The sequence below is a fragment of the Denticeps clupeoides genome, chromosome 14 (genome assembly GCF_900700375.1).
Source record: "Denticeps clupeoides chromosome 14, fDenClu1.1, whole genome shotgun sequence".
Taxonomy (NCBI): domain Eukaryota; kingdom Metazoa; phylum Chordata; class Actinopteri; order Clupeiformes; family Denticipitidae; genus Denticeps; species Denticeps clupeoides.
Genome location: NC_041720.1, coordinates 4661851 through 4684660, shown reverse-complemented (window position 1 = coordinate 4684660; position 22810 = coordinate 4661851). Strand labels below are relative to the sequence as shown.

The following is a 22810-nucleotide window of genomic DNA, read 5'->3' as shown; positions in this document are numbered from 1 at the left end:
AATGGACCCACGAGGGGCGGGCGTCAGAGCCGATGGCGGCGTGAAGTGCAGTGACGATGCACAGGAACCTGGACACATGTTGGCCAGTGGTGTCCTAGCGGGTAAGAGGGCGGACTCATTATCGGAAGGTTGCGGGTTCAAATCCCGAACTGCCAAGGTGCCACTCAGATCCCATCGATCCGCCACAGGCTGCTCCTTTCATGGCGGCCCACTGCTCACTAAAGGGGATGAGTGAAAAAGTGAAGTCATACACCGCAGCAGAGCATACGGTGACACAACAAAATGTGTCCTCTGCTTCTAACCCTCACCCTTAGTAAGCAGTGGGCAGCCATGACAGGCGCCCGGGGAGCTGTCTGTGGGGACGCTACCTTTATCAAGGGGACCTCAGTGGCAACTTGGCCGATCAGGATTTGAACCGGCAACCTTCTGTTTACGGGGTCGCTTCCTTAACCGCCAGGCCACCGCTGTCCCCCCTGGTGGAGGCAGGGGACACATACATTTCTTTATGTGCACCTTGTGTTGTTTCACAATGACAGTCACTTTCACCTTCTCGACTCGGTCGGACATTGATCCAACGTGTGAAGGGTCATTATTGGGAGTTATAACACCGCAGAGCTCCCATCATGCGCTGCTCCACCTGTGACCTGTCGCGGTCCGAGGGCTGAAGGCTGATGGCAGAATTGATGTTTCCAGTCATTGGGTCATTAAGGAATTCCCTGGAGTCAGCGATTGCGATGAATGTCTTTAGTTTCAGTGGAACCTGGTGCAGGAAGTAGCCTAGTGGATAACAAACCAGAAGACCCAGGTTCAAATCTCACCGACTGTCCCTGTAACTACTGATCGTAAGTCGCTCCGGATAAGGGCGTCTGGTAAATGACGGAAATTACCTGCTCTAAGTGTTTCTCTGTCAAGAAAAGGTTCTCCATGAAAAAAAAAAATTCTGATTGATCACAAGAAGCGATTTGCTGTGAACTGCAATCAGAATTTTTGGGTTTGGTTTTGGGTCATTTGCCATATTTCATATTTCCATACTTTCACAACGCATGATTTCTATATCTTCCAATGTCCTACAGCTGTCATCAGATGTAATCAAAAAGGGAAAACCAAGCCAGTTTGAAACCTATGGGAAAAATTAATAGCTTAATTGGTTTATGTATCAAGCAAGTCTTGTGTTATCTGAACTTTCAACACACCTTTGGCCAAAATGTCATTTTCAGATCGGAGAGTCACCCAACACTCTCCGAGCATGCTCTTCAATGACAAGTCTAAGCCTTATCAGGGCTCTTAGTTTGTATACTTGATATTCTATAGAAATCGAATGAGAATTGCTGGTGTCTTCCCATTGTAAGTCGCTTTGGATAAAAGCGTCTGCCAAATAAAGTAAAGTAAAGTAAAGTAAAGATTGATGTGGTCATGCTTCTCTCCACATTCGTTTAGATTAGTTTAAGATGGTGTTCTGGTCTTATTTGCTCAAAACAATGCCGAAGACTGCATAGTGGCATGCCTAGCCGCAGGATTTCTGTAACCACGATTCAATGTGTTCCCTCCACCATCTCTCTTTAACCTACATGAACAGGATCAGGTTCTCACAGGGAAAAAAATATATAATTCTTGTTTCTTGCCTATTATGTTTTACACTAAGCAGTTTGGAAAAGGGGTAATATTTCATGTCACCGTCACCGAGCTTCTCAGCTCGTAAAAGCGGATGCACTCCTTCTTTCTCTGTTTTATCTCCCTAGTTCTCAGCATCATTCGTCCCATGCCATTTCATGGCCTCCGCCTCCTACATCTCCACCTGCACAATGCTGTTGTTCGTCTTTGAACCGCCGCTGGAAAGTCTTGCCCAGTCACTTTCTCTGGCTCAACGACTCGCCACAGTGGAGCACATCTTGTCCTGAAGAACAACAATGACACAAATGACACGGGTTCTATTTTTGCCACCGTGTTTTGTTTGTACAAATTGTGCAGAACACCTAATTATAATATTTAATCCGGCTGCTGGAATGAAATGTCTAAGAAGATTAAAGCTACTGGGATGAATGGGATGTTAGCCTCGTGGCCCCTTGGTTTTATTAAGTAACGATCTGGGCAGTGAAAAGAACCAAATGCTCTCCTGCTAGGCAACATCATGCTTCTGTCATGCAGCAGTGGCACCGCTGCCTGGGGAATGACCCGACCGGATACTTTACCAACAGAGAGAACATTTTGTCAGCATCAAGGCTCTTGTTTTAATTTGATTAAGATGAGCCCACCATATCCAGGGAGACTGGCACACCAGTGATAAAGGTGGCAAGAGAAGCATACAAAGTGCAAATGAAGTCCTTTTATTGCAAGTAATGAGGATTGTGGAATGATTAGGTAACTGGGAGAAGGTACATTTTGTCCTCACACATAAAAAAACGTCCAATTACATCTCGAAAGAGAGAGATTATGTGCTTTCAGGAGGAAGGTCGACACCTTACAGCATATATTAACAGATTCAAACTAGAACTCTGAAAAATGTGTTGCTTCTGTGTGTGTGTGTGTGTGTGTGTGTGTGTGCAGAGGAGAGTTTCCATGCACAAACCCCAGTCCCTGGCCAATTGGCTGCGAAAGAAATTTTTTTTTTGCATGATATCTCTCAGACAGTGGTTGCCATGGCAACCACGTTGGACCCCACATCGCACCTAGCTGCAGCTCGGCCGTCTCAAGGTCTTGCAGCTTGGCACTGCCTTTGTCTTGACATTTTGAGTGTGTGTGTGTGTGTGTGTGTGTGTGTGTGTGTGTGCAACAGTGTTTCTTAGCAGCTTGCCTCGTGTCATAAAGGTGGCCTGTAGCAGGCCATGGGTGGAGGTGCGGCATCTAAGTAAAGAACAGCTGCCACTCTGGGCCCGACGGGCGGAACATGTGCGGCTGTCAGCCGCCGGAGTTCCGAGCTCCGTCCCGCTTCTTAGCCATGCAGTAACCTAGAGCTGTCAACCGTGGTCGGAGTTGGGATTGGGCTTAATTTTCATAAAATGTAGTGTGTGCAGAGGAGACGCAGTAAATGAGCACACACAAGCTTTCGGCCTATAGTACCTATTCTTTCTGTATGATTCGCTGCTTGTAAATTTGTTTCGTTTATTTGCAAAAGTGTTTCGCATGTTTTAATAAAATGTTAATAATTTTATTTGCAATTCTCGGCCATCATCATCAGGTGATGCGTTAATTATTGCGAGAGAGGAACGAAAATGGATGCTGAGCTTCCAAAGCTGTACTAGTTGGGACGGATCACGTCGGGTGTGGCCTAACATTTTAGGCCAGATTAAGGCTCTATAGTAGCCTTCCCGGATTCCTGGGGTTGCTGGAATTTTTATTTTAGAGCTGGAAGGTCAGATCTAGACCACAATGTCTGCCACAATCACATCGTATTACTTTAAACGTGATCACCTGACGTACTGCTCTACTCTGTCTGGTGCCTGCAGGATAAAAGGTTCTCACAGAACTATGCAACAAATCAGACAGAGAGCTACACATTCAGATCAGGACTCACTTGAAAGGGCTCTATTCAGAATATCATAGCCTTGAAAGGAAGAGGCCAGATCACATGGAGGTCAGACTCCAACCCACAGCATCAATACAGCTGCAGATGGAGGAGATCATCACTTTCTCAACGACTTTCTACAAGAGACTCTTCGTGAACTGTTTGTTGAGTCTATCAATAGAAGGCAAAGGAACGAGCCAATCTGTGCAGAAAAAAAATCTGTCCAACAATAAATCTAACAAACGGCAGCCAGAGATCGTTCTCCATCTTGGTAGGTAGTCAGTGGAATGGAGCAGTCAACTCTTCGTTAACGCATTAAATCTGGACACTGCACATTATTATCCTCGTAACAGCAGAAGGTACAAATGGTTTACAAACGTTTCAACGCATAGGCTATATGTCAGACATTACGTTTATTTATATATATATAATTTCATATATAATATATATGGTGTGAAGGGTGGTAGTAGCCTAGTGGGTAACACACTCGCCTATGACCCAGGTTCAAATCCCACTTACTACCATTGTGTCCCTGAGCAAGACACTTAACCCAAAGTGTCTCTGGGGGGGGGCTGTCCCTGTAACTACTGATTGTAAGTCACTCTGGATAAGAGCCTCTGATAAATGTCATAAGCGTAAATGTAATAAACGTTGCCTGGTGGGGCAGTGGTGGCCTAGCGGTTAAGGAAGCGGCACTGTAATCAGAAGGTTGCCAGTTCAAATCTCGATCCGCCAAGTTGCCACTGAGGTCCTCTTGATCAAGGTACTGTCCCCACAGACTGTGCAGTGTATGACTTTCACTTTAACCCATCACCCTCAGTGAACTGTGGGCTGCTCTATGCGTGTGTGTGCCTAAAAGAAGGTGCAAGAACACAGTGTCAGTCAGCGATTAGCATCTTTCTCAGCCGCTTCGCTTACCTGAGGCGCTTGGCGGCACGTGCAGGCCACATGTGTGGTTCCTGCAGCCGGGCGAGAAGTCACCTCTGTGTGACAGCCGGCAGCTTGATGCTCCCGTCAGAAGCAGCACTGGGGCTCTGCAGTCGGCACCTTCACGGCTCTGAACCTGTTGATTAGCGTCGGAACAACGCGGATGCTGCAGACTGAGCTCTCACCATGGCTGTCATAGTGATATGCAAATATCTTCTCTACACCTTCAGAACGAGTGGCTAAAATATCATTACGAACATAAATATTTTCAGAGCAGGAAAGCTACTGTTGTTTTATTGTTTTGGGTCTAAAGGTCACTAAAGGTCAAAGTGATTTAGAGCACAATAAAGATCGTATGGTGTAGATCCAGGGAGGAAATGAGCCAAGTGAATGGCCATTGTGATGCTAACACAAAGAGACAAGTTTGCCTGATAGTCCCCGGGAACTGTTATTCAGGGAAGGTTTAATATTACCAGAGTCAATTCTTATCAATATCATCTGCGTGTCCGAACTCCCCCTGCAAATCTGCTGCGGCACGCGGCTTTCGGGAACTCCACCCGAATTCACTGCTTTCACTCAGCAGGTCACTGCTGCTGAGCGGTAATGACATCTGTTGGTACGGCAAGAAAAAATTGGGCTGCCACTTGTTGTTCTGGGACTGGAAACGGGAGAATGGTTTGTCGGACATTGGCACCACGGCTCACCACGAGGTGCCCTCCATTAACCTTTCGGACCCCGTCTGTGAACCTGACCTACAACCAAGGATTAGCACCTAATCTCCACCCAGGGCAGCTGTGGGGTACGTGTCACGGTGACATTGTTCTATAAAAAAAGCCGTGTAACGTTACATGTTAGAGGAGACGGCTTTCGCAGGAAGGCTTGCTTCACCTCAAGCCAACACGACCATGTGATCCAACACCAGGAAGCCCATCTGAATGTGATCTGTCTCAGAGGGACATCGAGTGGCCATTTTCAAAGGCGGACGTGGAGCAAGACTTTCCGAAGAAAAAAAAAAAAAGGAAGGTCGTTGACTACACCGACCCAATACCGATGGCATCTAATAATGGAAAAGGACACATGAGAACATTGCCCGTCTGTTCCAAGCACTTCAAAAACTCAGCAGCCATTCGTTAAGTGATATTTATTTCCAAAAGGCACTCACTACATTGAATGTAATGGTTGCACAAGTTACGCCATTTAGTGAGCATGTGCAGCCCGTCAAAGAGCATAAACGTGGACATTTAAAAATGCTGCTCTGCCTAAGCATGTAGTCGTACAATCAATACCATACCATGATAATATATTTGCACAATAGCATGCTTTTTTTTTTAAACTTCCATGTCTTTTACTTTATGCTTTTTTTTATTTATCATTTTGGTTTTTTTTTAGCTTTGCAGTATTTTTGTCACAAACAGTTAGTCCTTTGTTGCATTCACAATAGCCTATTGCTGCACCCGATTTGTCGCAAACAAGAGAAATACGAAGAACTTTGTAAAGCTTTACCATGAAGGACGGGGGAATGGGGCTGAGGTGGGAACAAGGCTCTCGGAGGGTTTCGTCTGTTTTTCCTTCATTTTTTTAATACATCCCAGCTCCAGACAATAGACCACATGTAGCACATATAGGAGGGTAGTCACACTCACACGTTCACGGACAGGCTGATAGCACCAGACAGGTTACGAGTTTTGGAGAAGCAAAGTCTGTCACAAAGGGGTACAGTTTAGACGGATGTTGATGGCGGCACACGACGGGGTAAAAGGTGACAGCTATTACGTTTCCTCTTCAGGAGCCCTGCCAAAGCCTCTCGCGGTCCCGCCGTTCCACCCCGGCTCAAATCTTCTCTTGCGTTATGGCTTCGCTTCCCTTCCATTGTCACGGGATCTTGTTCAGTAACACCATAGTAGGACCACAAGCCCTGAGATCGTAGCATGTTCGGTACAACAGTGTCACTCTGAGACCGTGCACATACACTCGTTTTTACCCCGCGGTGGACCGGGTGAATGAGACGTTCTCGTTCGTAGCAGCTTTGTCCTGCGTGCCGAAGGAAGGCAATCCTTTGAAATTAAGGGCCGGTACTGACGCGGAGGTCAACAATGGTGCGAAAGGAGGGCACAGTCCAAAGTCAAAGAGGAACACCTGATCAGTCTGCTACAGTATCTTCTTTGCTCTGTGTGAGATGTTGTCCCTCCGCTCCGCCCGTTGTTCCATCGTATGACGTCCCTTTAGGGTTTCTCCTTGTCAAGTTATCAGGGCACAGTGAATAGTTTAAGAAACAGACAAGTAAGGATTCGGAATCTCACCGTAAAGAGACATCGTAAGGTTAAGGCACGCTCGGTTTCATTTTACAACACTTTCTTCTTCTTTCTGAGGATCTCAAGGGTCGATCTGCAAGTGCACCTCCTTGTCGCTGACGTCCTTCGCGCTTTCCTTCTCTTTGGTCTCCACAGATATGAAGCCATTCTGGGGCTTCGGACTCTCGACGAAGAGGGGCAGGTTTGTCAGGCTCGTGTTGAACTCCTTCTCCACCTCCTCTTCCTCCTCTTCTTCCTCAGCCTCCTTCTTCTCCTCGTTCATGGTGGAGTTGCTGCTCCCGTACGCGTCGTAGGCTTTGCGGGCGTCATCCAGGATGTTCTTCTTGAGCTCCTTGGTCTTGCTGCGCTTGGCTAGTTTGGTGACGGAGCCCAGGCGGTTGAAGATGTTGTCTTCGGAGGAAGCCGGGGCCGGGTCGCTGCGGCGGTCCCCCACCTCCGCCCTCAGGCGCAGGTTGTTGAGCTTGGTGTCGATGCTCTCCTGCGACGAGGCCTTGAAGTTGTTGCCGTCCAGGCTGTTGAAGGCCGCCCGGCGCTCTGGAGACAGCATGTCCAGCGAGTGGGCGCGCTGGTCCAGGCCGAGCTGCCGGCGCTCCATGCTGCGGATGGTGGCGGCTCGCTGCAGCTTGTCGTGCACCTCCACGCTCAGGCGGCGGCGCGTCTCGCGGAACTCCGCCCGCACGTTTGCTTTCCACTCGGCTGCGTGGGCCTTAAACTCGCCGACCTGGAGGGCAAATCATTTCATCACGAAGTTGGAAAGTGACATATATTACAATCATATGTAGCAAACCATACTGATACTGTTTTCTCCTGTGTGTTAACTTATTTTATAATATAGTTATTTATTTATCAGTAAGCCTTCATAAATGTTCATGTTACGTACATGAAACGTGTTGGTGATTATGGCAGATAGCTCTGGAAATCAGAAACCTTTCTTCAATGCACTAGTGAAAGTGATTAGTCGTCACATGTGACACAGCACAGCACTTAGTGCACAGAGAGAAATGTGTCCTCTGCTTTTAACCCATCACCCTTGGTGAGCAGTGTGTAGCCGTGACAGGCGTCCGGGGAGCAGTGTGTGGGGACGGTGCTTTGCTCAGTGGCACCTCAGTGGATCCTTGGACCACTTCCTTACCCGCCTGGCCACACTGCCCTACACTAGTAGCATTTTTACCATTCTATGATAATCTTTGTTGTATTTAGTTGTATAGATAAGTTTATCTGGAAATGACGATGCACACTGCTAAATAATGTATGATTTCACTGCTATAGTATCTAATTAAACTGACTTGCATGTATTTGTATTATTGCATTTGATACTGTCCTGGTTTTTTATTTTGTTTTATGCTAAATTTGTGCATCTATTTTTAGGTTCTAACCACAACTGGGGTCATTTTCCTACCTCTTCCTTCGTCTTCTTGGACAAGACGCGCAGCCAGTCTCCTATCATGCTCAGAACCGCAGCGAAATATGCCAGACCCACTAGAATCCAGAACCAGACCAGGGGCTTGTACCATTTGCGATAATCTATCTTCCGATCTCCTCCTGCGACACAAGAGTAACAGTCTCGTTTCAGTCCCACGCTCACCGATCTAAGAAACGTACATTAGTGGTACATCCTGTGGTACCTCGCGGCTCATGTATCTCTCTCCAGTGAGGAAAAACTCATTTTCTCGTACAAGCACTCATGCGTCAAAAATGCTATCAGTCAGGGGAGGAAAAAAAATCCGCAGAGACCTACAGTACAGCAATGCACTGTCTATTAAACGGCAAATAATAGCCAATTATTTTTATTCTGCACAGTCACCATGAATGCACTAAATAACAAAAAAAAAAAAGACAGAAAACTGCCTGTGGCATATTTTAATAATAATGACACAAAAGGCATTCAGGCAAATCCATTCTTTAAATCTCCAACATGTAATTGGCGAATGACAGATTAGCATCAGCTGGTGAAATGCAAATGCTGTTTTCTACAAACTCCAATGACAGTTGGCACTAACTACTTCAACCAACGACTCCTGGTGGCACTATATTGAAACAGAAGACTGCATAACATTAAATCATGCTGACATCATGTTTACATTGGTTAAATTACCCACAATTCCAAACATTCCTGTCTTTTTTTTACCAAATATGTAATAGTCTTAAAGTGCATTAAGGCTCGAACCTGAACAACTCTGGTCTTAATTCCATCATTATTATCGTAATGGAGCTGCCAAACGCCAAGCTGCTGCTGAATGACGTTACTTAGGAATTATAACTTAGGGTTATATTAGTGTCACGACTACGGACTTACGGGGGAAGGAAGCGCAGAGGTCTGACATTCTGGGAAGGGGTTTATATTATTAAATAAACAATAAACACAAATAAAGACGGGCGCGGTGGCCGAAAACGATTTAACTTAAATACAGACAAACTAAAACTAACCCGTAGGCGTGTGGCGATTGCCAGAACTCAAATTTCAAACAGTGTTACCAACTGAAGTTCACGAAAATGCCAGCGACCCCGAACGGGCTGAAACTTCCGGCATTTATGGGGCGTCAGGATTGGATTCCGGTGTGGAGCCCAGCTGCAGGCAATCCTGACAATTAGATGAGTTTCTCAGTATGTTGGGTTTTTTTTTTATTTTATCTTTATTGTCACAACTGTCACAAATTACAATTACAACCACATTTATTTCTTGGTGGTGATATGAGGTGATTGTGTGGTATTGTAGTCAATATATTATACAGTACAGGCCAAAAGTTTGGACACACCTTCTCATTCAATGTGTTTTCTTTATTTTCATGACCATTTACATTGGGAGATTCTCACTAAAGGCATCAAAACTATGAACACATGTGGAGTTATGTACTTAACAAAAAGTGGAGACCTGACCTCCACAGTCACCAGAACCCAATCCAGATGGTTTGGGGTGAGCTGGACCACAGAGTGAAGACAAATGGGCCAACAAGTGCTAAACACCTCTGGGAACTCCTTCAAGACTGTTGGAAAAGCATTTCAGGTGACGACCTCTTGAAGATCATCGAGAGAATGCCAAGAGTGTGCAAAGCAGCAATCAGAGCAAAGAAACTAGAATATAAAACATGTTTCACCTTTTTTTTAGTTAAGTACATAACTCCACATGTGTTCATTCATAGTGTTGATGCCTTCAGTGAGAATCTAACAATGTAAATGGTCATGAAAGTAAAGAAAACACATGTGTGTCCAAAATTTTGGCCTGTACCGTATAGATGTGTCACGTATTAATGAATTGTAGAGTGTGCACTGTACCTGCAACATAATCGCCGATCCCAACAGTGGTCAGTGTTATCACGACAAAGTAGATGGCCTCGAGAGCCGTCCAACCCTCTATGTGCTTGAAGATGACTGCAGGGATGGTGACGAAGAGGATGCACCCTGCCAGGATGAAGAGCAGGGTGGAGGCCACTCGGATCTTGGTCTGGCTGATCTGGTTGTGTTTGCTCTGGTGGGGAATTTAAGAGGAGAGAAGCACAGCTTGAGATAAAGTGGCCATGGTGATGAAGCCATCCTCATTTCCAGAGCCCGCCTACAGGGACCACCTCAGAAGCTTTTGGCCGAAAGTTGTTGACACTAAGGTGGCATGTGCTGGTTAGCCGAGTGGCCACCCGAGGAGCGTCTGAGCACTACGAGCGGCTCAAATGAGCTGCGATGCTGTGACCGTGTGTCCTAAGATATGCGTGACTGGGACTCTGGCGCTAGTATTTGTTTTTCTCTTTTCAGGCGCCTGCTGCTTAGCCAATCAGAGCACAGTGTGATGCTGCCATCACGGCACAGATGTGCATTTTTTTTTTAGCAAGTACCAGATGGACACCATCAATCCATTCCATATTCGTTGGAAATCAATCACTCTTCTGTTGTGGATGAATCATGCCATGAAAGTAACGCTTTTCATTGGCACTTAATAATAGGCATGACGCTGAACAACAAGCAAAATTAGCATGGGTGGAGTAAAGTTAAAGTTAAAGTTAGCGGGAAAAAAAAGATAGAACCCTAGCCTGCAATGTCCAGTGATCAAGCTACAAAGGTATGGGTGAACGCGTGGTTGCCCAGTTAAGGCTGGCTAATGATAGACAGTTAATGCTTATTGGCGAGATTCCACTCACCCTGAACACTTTCTCCACTTTCGCGATGCTCTTCACAAATATGGTCCCAAGCTGATCGCCCACGCCAGCCAGAAGGAACCCGAACAGGGGAATGCCAAAAATTGCATACAAGATACAGAATATCTTTCCGCCTTCAGTGCTTGGAGCGATGTTGCCATAACCTGCCAAGTGAAAGGAACAAGGTGGGTCTCTGCACAGACATACAAAGGGTACATTCTGGTAGAACATCAAGAGCCTGCAAAGTCCTATGAATCACTTCATGTTGATTCATAGTGCCCTAAAGGGGCCAAATCGAGCTTTTCCAAATCCACATGTCAGGCGGGCAATAATGTCTCCCAAGTCGATCAGGATGTGAAAACTAGTTGTTCTGTTCTAATCCTGTCTCTAGCTGTGTCCATCACTTGCTGGGCATCACGTCCAATTCGATATGGACTCTGGCCATCTTCCCATTGGCAGTCGGAGGATTTTTTTAATCATCTATCACCACAACCTATCCTGGACACTGGGGGCTGAATGATTGTGTTACCTCATAATCAATACACTGATCATAAGTGAACTGGGGCTGAAGAAAGTTGATCAAATCGACTGCAATGTCTGTGTAAAAGAGCCTCCCAGACAGCAGGTATTAGTAGCGTTAGTCATTTCAGGGGACTGAGCTGTCACATTTTATTTAATTATATCAGTGTTTCATTTTAGCTATGACACAGATACAAACACTGTGTGGGAAATGAATCTGCTCAAGGATATAATTGCAGGGATAATGTGGGCTAATGCTTGCAATCATTATACATGCCGACTGTGGACGTGTCCAATGATGCTTACAGGGTTGCGTGTTCAACCCAGGTTTCTTTTTCATCAGAGGAGCCTGATCTGATACTCAGTGGTCACCCTGTCTGGCTATATCTAATATGAAGCCTGTGGTTGGGTTATTGTCGTGAAAGAAGCCTCACAAATGCATCCAGACTTGAGCAAGTCTCAAACGAAACAAATTAAAACACGCGGCTGAATACCTTAATTTTTGTGCAATGCACAGTTTAATGTCAATATCGTGTGTATGTAGTTATTTAACCAGGACTACAACATTTCATCATCATAGTGATTTCATGATGCAATTTTGTATAACCAGGTTGGCTTTAAAATGGAGAAGTGGTGGCCGAGCAGGAGAGAAAGTGAACCTGTAGCTGTGGCTGCTGTGTATCACGATGACAAAAGCAACTACTTTCTAATGCCACTGACAGTGATATTTTCCAGGTTACCTATGGTCGTGATCACAGTTCCAGCAAAGAAGAAGGCACTGCCCAAATCCCAGTGGCTGTAGTTATATGATGTTTCACCAATGGGACTGACTCCAGTGTTGGCAGCATCTATGGAGTGCTAGAAGAAAGGGAAACCAAAATTCGAGTCGCATTAGAATGGCATATATGTTATTAAACAAGCAAAAGTTGTTCATTAAACAATGCTGTTAAGCATGGCTTCATCAGCGTCCATTTTATTACTTTCAGAACTTGAGTGACAATGTGACACGTCTAACCACTTTATAAAAATGTGTTAGCACGGTTTGCGAAGACTTTTTACCACGTTCAAATGAAGACATAATGCTCTCACTGATGGTTAATGGCTAACACCATTTAAATACAGCCCTAAAAGTGTATAAAACTGACTAAGTACAAACATTTGTACAGAAAATTGAGTATTTTGTTCCCTGTCATGTTTTGCTTTTATATTGGTCTTAGTGGTCCCCTAATGCTATATCTGTAGTCTCTTTCCAAAAATCAACCTTGGTGCAGAATTTGAGGTTTCTGCAGGATTAACGAAGCCAAATTTAAGACATTTCTAAGCCTGTTTTTAAGGTCACTTTCATTAAATTTAAGACTCTTCATTGAGGTTGTCAACTACATCTCTCCAAGGAGTAGAGGTTTTCTCGGCAGACACTGTGAGGGTCTACTACTACTTGCTTCTACTAAAATTAATATCATGATATGATGGCACTTGGTTGCCTTTCAAATAAAAAAAATGACATAAGATTAATAATTAGTAAATCTTTACACCACTGCAAATGTTATTTTTTCAATACTGCAGCTTAATAAAATGAAATAAATCAATAAGAATTTTTTCAAAAACAGGTACATTTTAAGAAAGATGTACTACATATAATAGTATAGGATCTGCTGGATGTAAATGGGACATTTTATGCTTTTTGGTGCTGATACAAATTTGTATTTTTTGCATCTTTAACTACAAGTTCACTTTCGCCCGACTCCATATAGAAACAACCACAATGTTTGGCCCAGACAGGAAGTAAATTTTTTCCATCCAATCAACAAGCAACTGCATCGATGGTTGGTGGAGATAATGTTTTAGGGAAGGGGTGTAAAAATTCTCTGGGCGGAAAAAGCACGAGAAACGGGAGGTAACCTTTCCTATTATGATGTCATAAGGGGACAAAATTCCAGGTCTGACCATCTGAGCTGCTGCTTTACTGAACAGCAAAGCAGAATGGCCAAAGCACATTGTATGCATTTCGCCATTTCTAGCCACTGCAGCACCATAGACAGGCTAGGGGAACTCAGAAAGTAAAATTTCCATGATAGGGAACATTTAATGCTCAGCACATCTAAAACTGTATTTGCGAATGCCTTATTGAGCGAGCTTATTCATAACCCGAAGCATATTAATGACACGTCACCAAGATAAATCATCGTCATAACTCCGAGTGGCTTCCAACAGGCGGGTGAGGCAATTGCCAGGCTCGTGTCGGCAACTCTGCGCCAGTCTGCCCGGCAGGGTGGCACGAGCAGATGGAGGTGCGGTGTGCCGAGCGACAGGACATGGCGCAGGTGTGAGTGGTTGGGTGTGTGGGCTGCTAAAGGGCAAATAAACAAGGGCAAACGGCGAGGATCCATCACTCCGAACCCTCAATTCATGAGTCCAGCTGTATGATGAGCGCTGGACAGAAGTTGGACAGTTTTACGCCAGGGTTGTCATGGCACTGCATTTACACTTTTCAGTTAATGTAGCATATTATATTCTGTTGAAACGCAGTGGTAAAAGTTTTTTTTTCCGTGTTAGGGTTATGCTGAATCTCATGTCTGGCCAGAGAGTGCCTGTTACTCTCACAATGGGTTAAACTGCCGCATTACAAAATCTGAGATGTTTACTCCTTGGGGACCAGCATTCTACTAATGGTGGTAGTAGCCTAGTGCAGTGTTTCCCAACCCTAGTCCTGGAGGAGCACCTGCCAGAAGACCCAGGTTCAAACCCCACTTACTGCCCAGTGATTGTGTCCCTGAGCAAGACATTTGCTCCAGGGTTACTGTCCCTGTAAGCACTTATTGTAAGTCCCTCTGGATATGGTCATAAATGTAAATAAAATCCTGACTGGTCGGTAGATAAGAGCAACTGGTGCTGGTCGGTGCTGATAGCAAGAGGCAATTCAGAGCGCCTGATGGATTTTTCTTGTCCCCTTTGTGACGTTTGCGCACACTAACAGCATCTTCCCTCTGATCTTTTTCAAGCATACATATGGAGGAATGTGACAAGCGTAACTAACACTGCCTTGCCTTTGGACATGCTGCCTGAGCAACCGTGAATGTCTCTTGCTGAGCAAGGGCTGAAGTCGGTCAAGCGACTGTCCTCTCAGTTGCCACCACAGACATAAGGAACTGTGAACCAGACACAACACTCCCTGGGAGGAAGAAAAATGGCAAATCAGGCCACGAAGGTCAAAAAGAAAGACTGAGACAGTGATGTATGACTGTAGGCAAGACAAGAGCAAGTTCTAATCTAATCTCAAGGTGCCGTTTGTGAAGCTTTTGAGTCCAGATTCCAGAATTGAGTCCAGAATTTTGTTTGTCACAGAATCAGTACAAAAATACAAAAAATAAATTAAGTTAAACTATATATACAGTACGGGCCAAAAATTTGGACACACCTTCTCATTCAATGTGTTTTCTTTACTTTCATGACAATTTACGTTGGTAGATTCTCTGAAGGCATCAAAACTATGAATGAACACGTGGAGTTATGGACTTAACAAAAAAAGGTGAAATAACTGAAAACATGTTTTATATTGTAGTTTCTTTGCTCTGATTACTGCTTTGCACACTCCTGGCATTCTCTCGATGGGTTCAGGTCCGGTGACTGTGGAGTCCAGGGCTCCACTTTTTGTTAAGTACATAACTTCACATGTGTTCATGCACAGTATAAAAGGGTAAATTCAATAACCTCACATTAATCCACTGGAATACTTGAATTAACTGAATTCACGACTGAATGGTGACAAGATGACCGCAGAAGAGAAGGTGTCGTATGAGTATATAGAACAGAGGAAAGGTTCTGATGCTATGTTACTCCTGTGCTTGTGACGTTTTGGCAGGAAGCATCTACAACCATCCAAAATGAGGAATTAAAGCGTGTGAGAGCTGTCAATCGTCCTTATGGCTTTCATCTTCCCTCCAAACACTGAAAGCCCTAAGGTGATAGAGCTTAATGTGAAGATCAGGATCTTGAAGATCAGAATTCTAGACGAGTATCAGACATCAGCATATGTCTGGACAAATACATTCAACACATTTTCTTTGTCTAGGTTATTTTTCCCGGTCTAGGTATTTTTTAATGATAACAATTCAACCGGAAAGGGCTGGGTGGCTGGTTAGTACCTTTTTACACTTATGTTCACACATATATTCATACATACATAATATGAATAGAAATTGTGCAGACAACTATATGTGTGCCCTCTTCTTGGAAACAAATTAACATTTAGATTACCTGCCTAACTACGGAGGACGGGGGGGGTAGCATTGAAATGCCACACTTTCCTTCAAATAGAAAAGGAATTCTAAATACATTGCCAACACTGTCAGGCTGTATGGACGTGAACTGATATAAATGTGTGCCCTGCCCTGTCATCGATGGATGCCATCGTTGACCCTCTTCCAACCACCTCCCAGAACCCATCTCTGGCAGATTGTAGCGCTGTCCATGCTACACGGGGTTTATTGTAATGATGCAGGCCTTGTGAAAGTGATGAAATACCTCACCGAGAACATACGCTTGACTGATGTTATATCCTTCCAGGAATTTCTTCCATGGCTACGTGCTGGAGCTCAGCAGGCTTGCTGACTTGCAGTCCAGCAGGGGATACTGCAGGGTGGGGGGGGGGGTTTACATCTAATTTCCCACTCAACGCAGTTCAATCGAAGCCTCCGGCGCGCAGTTACATGGCAGCGTTGCCAGAGAGGAGAGCCGGCCGCCACTACGCCGCGGAAGGTGTGCAGTGCGGCGAGCATCTCGGAGCCATGGCTCGCGGCCTGGGTAATTAGGAAAAGCGCCACGCTGGGGCAACTCTGGTCACGAGCCACGCAGTGCGGCACCTCGCTCTGCCCCGCTATCGGTCTCTCTGCATCGCCTCACCTCGCCACCTGAGCGAGCGGCACGCTCATTAGCCTCAAGCTGGCCGGGCATCAAAGCGATGAGTTACAACAAGAGGCAGAGGTGACCTCGCTGCATCACGTCGAGCGGGGCGCCTTTTCCCCGCCGAACCGAGGTGCGGCCATAGTATAAAAAGCGATTAGCGACCCGTTACCGAGCTCCACGGCAAGGGGCGGCTGTCACGGGCAAGTCACATGCTGTCACTCCTTTTATCCATGAATATTACAGATCATTTTTTTTAATTAAGCTTATTTAATTATGTTAACAGCATTTAGCAGGCGCTATTGTCTAGAGCGATGTGCATCGGTGCTTTGTGGTCTACATCTATATCGTCGATCAACAAGTACTGCAAAGTTACAAGACCTCACACCTTACGGTGCAAAGAGGCAAAAACCGAAAGACCACTTAATCAAAAACACGTTAACACTGTTATGAGAAGGGTGTGTGTGGTTTGGTGGGCTCGGTTTTAAGGATAATCGTGGTCAAATTTTTTATTTTTTTCCCCAGCCTCATCCCTAAAGCAGTCATTACGAGCTCATTCCTTCATGTCCCGGCGGAGAACCTTGATAAATAATTGATTGAGCAACAGATGCTCTCACATCTTAATTTGTCCTGCCTTTTGCTTAAATAGCGTGGGCAATCACTGCTGCTCTGCGTGAGGGCTATAACATTTATGGAATTATTCACTGGAGCAAAATCACAGATGCACTTAAGCTCATAGCGTTGAAAAGAGTTTAGTCATAGAGGCTATTTATGTCATTTGTTCTGGATTTTATTGTTTCTTACACGTAAAATAATAATAATATAATTCAAATAGTCTGAAATTGGGTAGTGGTGGCTGAGCAGGTAAGGGTTGATGGTTCAAATCCTGAACTACCAAGGTGCCACCGAGGTCCCTTTGAGCGCTTTTCATGGCTGCCCACTGCTCACTAAAGGTGATGGACTAAATGCAGAGGACGCATTTTGTTATTTTACATTTACATTAACAGCATTTATCATACGCCCTTATCCAGAGTGACTTACAATCAGTAGTGACAGGGACAGTCCCCCTGGAGACACTCAGGGTTCAGTGTCTGGCTCAGGGACACAATGGTAGTACGTGGGGTTTGAACCTGGGTCTTCTGGTTCATAGGCGAGTGTGTTACCCACTAGGCTACTACCACCCGTGGTATGTCACTACCAAACCACCAAGGTGACACTGAGCAGAGTACCGTCCCCACACACTGCTCCCCGGGCGCCTGTCATGGCTGCCCACTGCTCACTAAGGGAGGACACATCTTGTTGTGTGCACCCTGCGCTGTGCTGTGCTGTATTTCACACTCACTTTAGCTTCACGTTCCTTTTGTTTTCAAACTATGATACCTGAGAACAGGATACCAGCATATTGAGAATATTCACCAATGGAATCACATTCACAATGAGATTTATATCCCACATGTTTATTATGCATAATTGCATTTAATTCACTTTTAAACAGCCACTGGTTGGTAAAAAAATAGTTGTTGTTATCCATTCAAGTTCACATGATGCCACGGGACACATTCACATGACTGTGGAACACACAGGGATTTAATTATAAAGAAGAGAATTCCGAACGAGCCACATGACAGGGAACGACAACGATGGCACTCCGACTAGAAACATCCAAGGGACATTTATATAATAATTACTGGTGGGAGCAGTCAAGGCGATCAGGAAACCCGCGGAATTCCCGGCCCGGAATACCAGGGAACGCTCGGACCGTGACGCGTGATCGTATAATGTGAACGCTCCTTTCTTCCCCCTATATCATGACTTGGTGTGCTGTCATGTGCTTTACTGTTATCTAGCGGCAGGACGGTTTTTTCATGAATCGTCTCTTCTGCGAAAACAAAGCGAGCCGCTTATCAAACTCGAGCCGACTGATTAACGTTCTTCTATTGGCTTTCTTACGCTGCGACCGGGAAGTAATTCCCTTCCATTCAAGAGCCCCTCATTCCCTTTACAGTCGGTTATTTACTGGCAGGACGTGGCGCGCTGTTCAGAGATATAATTGGCTGCGCTCTCCGGTCCGTCCACGTGTGGAACGTGGAGTGTTTTCGTAATGAAAAGGGCGCGGCCACGTGTCGGCCGGCCTGTGCGCTTCGCTGCGTTTTGTAGCCGCGAGGTCAGAGGTCAATTTACAGAGAGCCTCGAGCTCCCCTTCCAGGCCGCCGTCACATGACAAAGCCCAGTAAAGTGTTATAAAGTGTTGGGTTGGTATTTCCGGAACGTTAAATAATAACGCGGCATGAAGCCGAGGTGAACGTTCAGACGTGGGGGGTGAAGCGGCTGGTCAGCGGCTAATTCATTTTGCCCCGTCCTTCTCCACGCTGGCCGGTGGAGGAGCGTCTCAGGGGCGCGTTGCATAACACACTCACCTCCTTAGAGCAGAGTGGCCAGCGAGTCGGCGAGCGTCCCGGTGAGAAGGAGGCCGCCAGCCTCGACCCCTGGGGGGAGGTCTCCCGGTGAGAAGGAGGCCGCCAGCCTCGACCCCTGGGGGGAGGTCTCCCGGTGAGAAGGAGGCCGCCAGCCTCGACCCCTGGGGGGAGGTCTCCCGGTGAGAAGGAGGCCGCCAGCCTCGACCCCTGGGGGAGGTCTCCCGGTGAGAAGGAGGCCACTAGCCTCGACCCCTGGGGGGGGGGTCTCACGCCGGTCCCGGTGAGAAGGAGGCCGCCAGCCTCGACCCCTGGGGGAGGTCTCCCGGTGAGAAGGAGGCCACTAGCCTCGACCCCTGGGGGGGGGGGTCTCACGCCGGTCCCGGTGAGAAGGAGGCCACTAGCCTCGACCCCTGGGGGGGGGGTCTCACGCCGGTCCCGGTGAGAAGGAGGCCACTAGCCTCGACCCCTGGGGGAGGTCTCCCGGTGAGAAGGAGGCCGCCAGCCTCGACCCCTGGGGGGAGGTCTCCCGGTGAGAAGGAGGCCGCCAGCCCCGACCCCTGGGGGGAGGTCTCCCGGTGAGAAGGAGGCCGCCAGCCTCGGCCCCTGGGGGGAGGTCTCCCGGTGAGAAGGAGGCCGCCAGCCTCGACCCCTGGGGGGAGGTCTCCCGGTGAGAAGGAGGCCGCCAGCCTCGACCCCTGGGGGGAGGTCTCCCGGTGAGAAGGAGGCCGCCAGCCTCGACCCCTGGGGGGAGGTCTCCCGGTGAGAAGGAGGCCGCCAGCCTCGACACCTGGGGGAGGTCTCCCGGTGAGAAGGAGGCCACTAGCCTCGACCCCTGGGGGGGGGGTCTCACGCCGGTCCCGGTGAGAAGGAGGCCACTAGCCTCGACCCCTGGGGGAGGTCTCCCGGTGAGAAGGAGGCCACTAGCCTCGACCCCTGGGGGGAGGTCTCCCGGTGAGAAGGAGGCCGCCAGCCTCGACCCCTGGGGGGAGGTCTCCCGGTGAGAAGGAGGCCGCCAGCCTCGACCCCTGGGGGAGGTCTCCCGGTGAGAAGGAGGCCACTAGCCTCGACCCCTGGGGGGGGGGGTCTCACGCCGGTCCCGGTGAGAAGGAGGCCACTAGCCTCGACCCCTGGGGGAGGTCTCCCGGTGAGAAGGAGGCCACTAGCCCTCGACCCCTGGGGGGAGGTCTCACGCCGGTCCCGGTGAGAAGGAGGCCACCAGCCTCGACCCCTGGGGGGGGGGTCTCACGCCGGTCCCGGTGAGAAGGAGGCCACCAGCCTCGACCCCTGGGGGGGGGGTCTCACGCCGGTCCTGGTGAGAAGGAGGCCACTAGCCTCGACCCCTGGGGGAGGTCTCCCGGTGAGAAGGAGGCCACTAGCCTCGACCCCTGGGGGGAGGTCTCACGCCGGTCCCGGTGAGAAGGAGGCCACCAGCCTCGACCCCTGGGGGGGGGGTCTCACGCCGGTCCCGGTGAGAAGGAGGCCACCAGCCTCGACCCCTGGGGGGGGGGTCTCACGCCGGTCCCGGTGGGCCGCCCGGTTTCATCTGCACGCGCGGGCTCCATTTATCAATTACGGGCAATCTGAGCACGCCCGCCAGACGCTCAGACTGCTCCTATTTTTGTCTGGCCCGGGTGTATTGTACGAGCGCAGGGAGGGGGGGGCTTGGATTTCGCCGATCGATGCCCCTCTAGCGTTACAGCAGACCTGAGAGCCCACAAGGGGCACCAGAGGGGGGCGGTGGGCAGGCAGGCTTACCTTGATGAGGGCCTCCAGGTCTTCTGAGGTGACACATGGGTGCTTCTGCAGGAAGGCTGCCTTCTCCATGGTGATGGTGTCCTTCTGGGTGCTCTCGAAGGGCTGCTCCAGCGCCTGGAAGCCGAGTCCCCCGGCCACGAGGTACAGGACCACCACCACGAAGACCGCCAGCACCGTCTTCCACTTCATCACCGTGAACGTGGCCGAGCCGTCGGCCACCGCCTCCATGCTGGCCACCACGCTGGAGGGCCGCAGGGAGACGGAGAGCCGGGGCAGGGAGCAGCCCATCGGGTTCTGCATGGTGGCCACGCTGGCCTGGACCAGGCTGGACTGCAGCATCCCCGGCTGCACCTTTTTGGGAGGGACCAGGCTGGGCTGCACGTCCGCTACGGAAACAGAAGCGGAGAAAGACAACGTACCGTCCGTACTCCGGCAGGCGTGGAAAAAGACGAAAGCACAACTCGGAGAAAGCGTGGAGACGCCGCCAAGCTGATGGGAATTGCCGCGCGTGTGTAAACATGTCTAACGCCCCTCATCCTTGGCACCTCCAGCGGTACTCACAGCACTTTTCTACGGTAATGGAGCCCCGTCCAGCACTTTCGATTACTCGGCTGCGGTGCACGCGCTTCTGGCGGGGGGAGGGGGGGGGGGGGGGGATCTAATGACGTCTGTGGGCTTTTGTGGAAAGCCATTAAAGTTCAGGGCGGAGCTGCCCGGGGTCTGGCTTTCCTGTGGTCTGGCCGTGGGAACGCCACAGAGTTCTCCAGCGGGAGGACAGCGACTTTGGACCTCTTGACATAGAAGAGGAAAATAAAACTATATATATGTAAATATATATATATATATATTTAAATAAAACTATATATATGTAAATATATATATATATGTTTAAATAAAACTATATATATGTAAATATATATACGGAGTAGAGGAACGTGCTTAACCTCCAGGTATGTGTTGGAGGTGCGCACCACAACCTCACCCCTCCGGTGAGCACGACACAACAGGGCACGACCTGTCCTTCATCAGCCCACGCCAGCGGAACCGGCCCGGAGTGGGACCCGGTCTCGCTGGTGTAGGCTTCAAGAAGGTCAGTCTCCACAGAACCCTGCGGCAGCAGCCCATCACCGCGTGTGCTTCACAGACTACCAGGCGGTGCTGGGCAGGGTCTCCTGGCGATGAGGTAATGTGTCCACACACAATGCGCCACTGCAGCTCTGTCACGGAAACCGAGACACGCCCGGCCGGGTCCCGTCGTGGTCCCGTTCGGACCCGTTGATGGTGAATGAGGGACCGTGAGCGGGGGGGAGTGGGGGCTGCAGCGCGGAGAGATGTGATGCTGATGCTGATGGTGCTGAGGATGCTGAGGATGCTGCTGGGGACTTTTCGGCAAGTGCTCCGTGGAGTGGAGCCCGTGTGCGTGAATAATGACGGTAGCGACGACAGTAAGAACATACCTGGTGTGGGGTCGGGGTTCCCCGGCTTCCGCGGGTTCTCCGTGGGAAATTTCATCGTCTCGGCTGGATCTCGTTGCGACGAGGTGCGAAGCAGATAAGCGCGCGTCCGTGTTCTGCCGAAACGTTACATCGTGGCGCGGGGCGGAGAGCTTCAGACGCAGCGCGGCGCGACACCATCATCATCGTCACCCACCGCCGGCCGCACCATCGTCGGGTTCTTCCTCTCCGGCGCGCCGCGACGCAGCTCCGTGCGGTCCTCCATCAGGTCGTCGGCTGCACCGCGTGATCTCTGGCGGAGAGCGGTTCCTGCGGCAAAAAGCCCACCCCTCCCCTCGACCGTGGCGGTTCCCACGCTCACCACATTACATCACCAAACTCGCGCCGTGGGGTCGGCGAGGGTGGACCGGAGGCGCGAGTCGTGGGGGTGTGCTGCTGCTCCGCGGGGCTCAACAGGTGCGGTTTAACACCCCAGAAGAACCTTCTCCAGTGTGGGGGAAACATCTGGACGGCTGGCCGAGATCCAGCTGCGGAGCCCGTTATCCAAAGTCACGGAAAATCGATAAGGACCCAATTCATGTTGTTTTATATATATATATAGTGTGTGTATGTTTGACTCAATAACTGCTCGCTTCAAATTCTGCAATTGGAAATATAATGGTTGAAAAAGGACACATATCCCATAATGCAGTAGTTATCGCACCGTAATGACTTCAACTTCGTTAACCAATGTGAATAAAAGTGTTTGCAAAAGACGAGCCGTGGACGAGAAAGGACCCAAGCGCAGTGTAAACTTGTCACGAAACGGCCTACGTGATCGAGTGGCGTGTGGAGCGCCCTTTAGAGCACCTGCGGTGGGATGCGGTGGGACTTGAGGTCCTTGTGGCCACGATGAAGAGCA

At 48.6% G+C, this 22810-nt stretch overlaps 1 protein-coding gene across 1 annotated transcript; it reads right to left on the bottom strand.

Moving 5' to 3' along the window:
- Positions 1-5553: 5553 nt before the first annotated feature.
- kcnk10a (potassium channel, subfamily K, member 10a) lies at positions 5554-22365 on the bottom strand. Its single transcript, XM_028953650.1, has 7 exons — positions 21913-22365; positions 20456-20841; positions 12125-12242; positions 10869-11029; positions 10015-10207; positions 8141-8283; positions 5554-7462 (listed from the first exon to the last, which is right to left on the bottom strand). The coding sequence occupies exons 1-7, from the start codon at positions 21965-21967 to the stop codon at positions 6803-6805; spliced, it is 1716 nt and encodes a 571-aa protein (XP_028809483.1). The 5' UTR covers positions 21968-22365; the 3' UTR covers positions 5554-6802.
- Between the last annotated feature and the right edge of the window lie 445 nt (positions 22366-22810).

Excerpts from the sequence above, each read along its gene's own strand:
- kcnk10a (XM_028953650.1), bottom strand. The coding sequence starts at position 21,967 with ATGAAATTTCCCACGGAGAACCCGCGGAAGCCGGGGAACCCCGACCCC. Across the intron at positions 12,243-20,455 it reads ACCTGGAGGCCCTCATCAAG|CACTCCATAGATGCTGCCAA; the intron begins GTAAGCCTGCCT and ends CCTTTCTTCTAG. Across the intron at positions 7,463-8,140 it reads CCAAGAAGACGAAGGAAGAG|GTCGGCGAGTTTAAGGCCCA; the intron begins GTAGGAAAATGA and ends TTTGCCCTCCAG.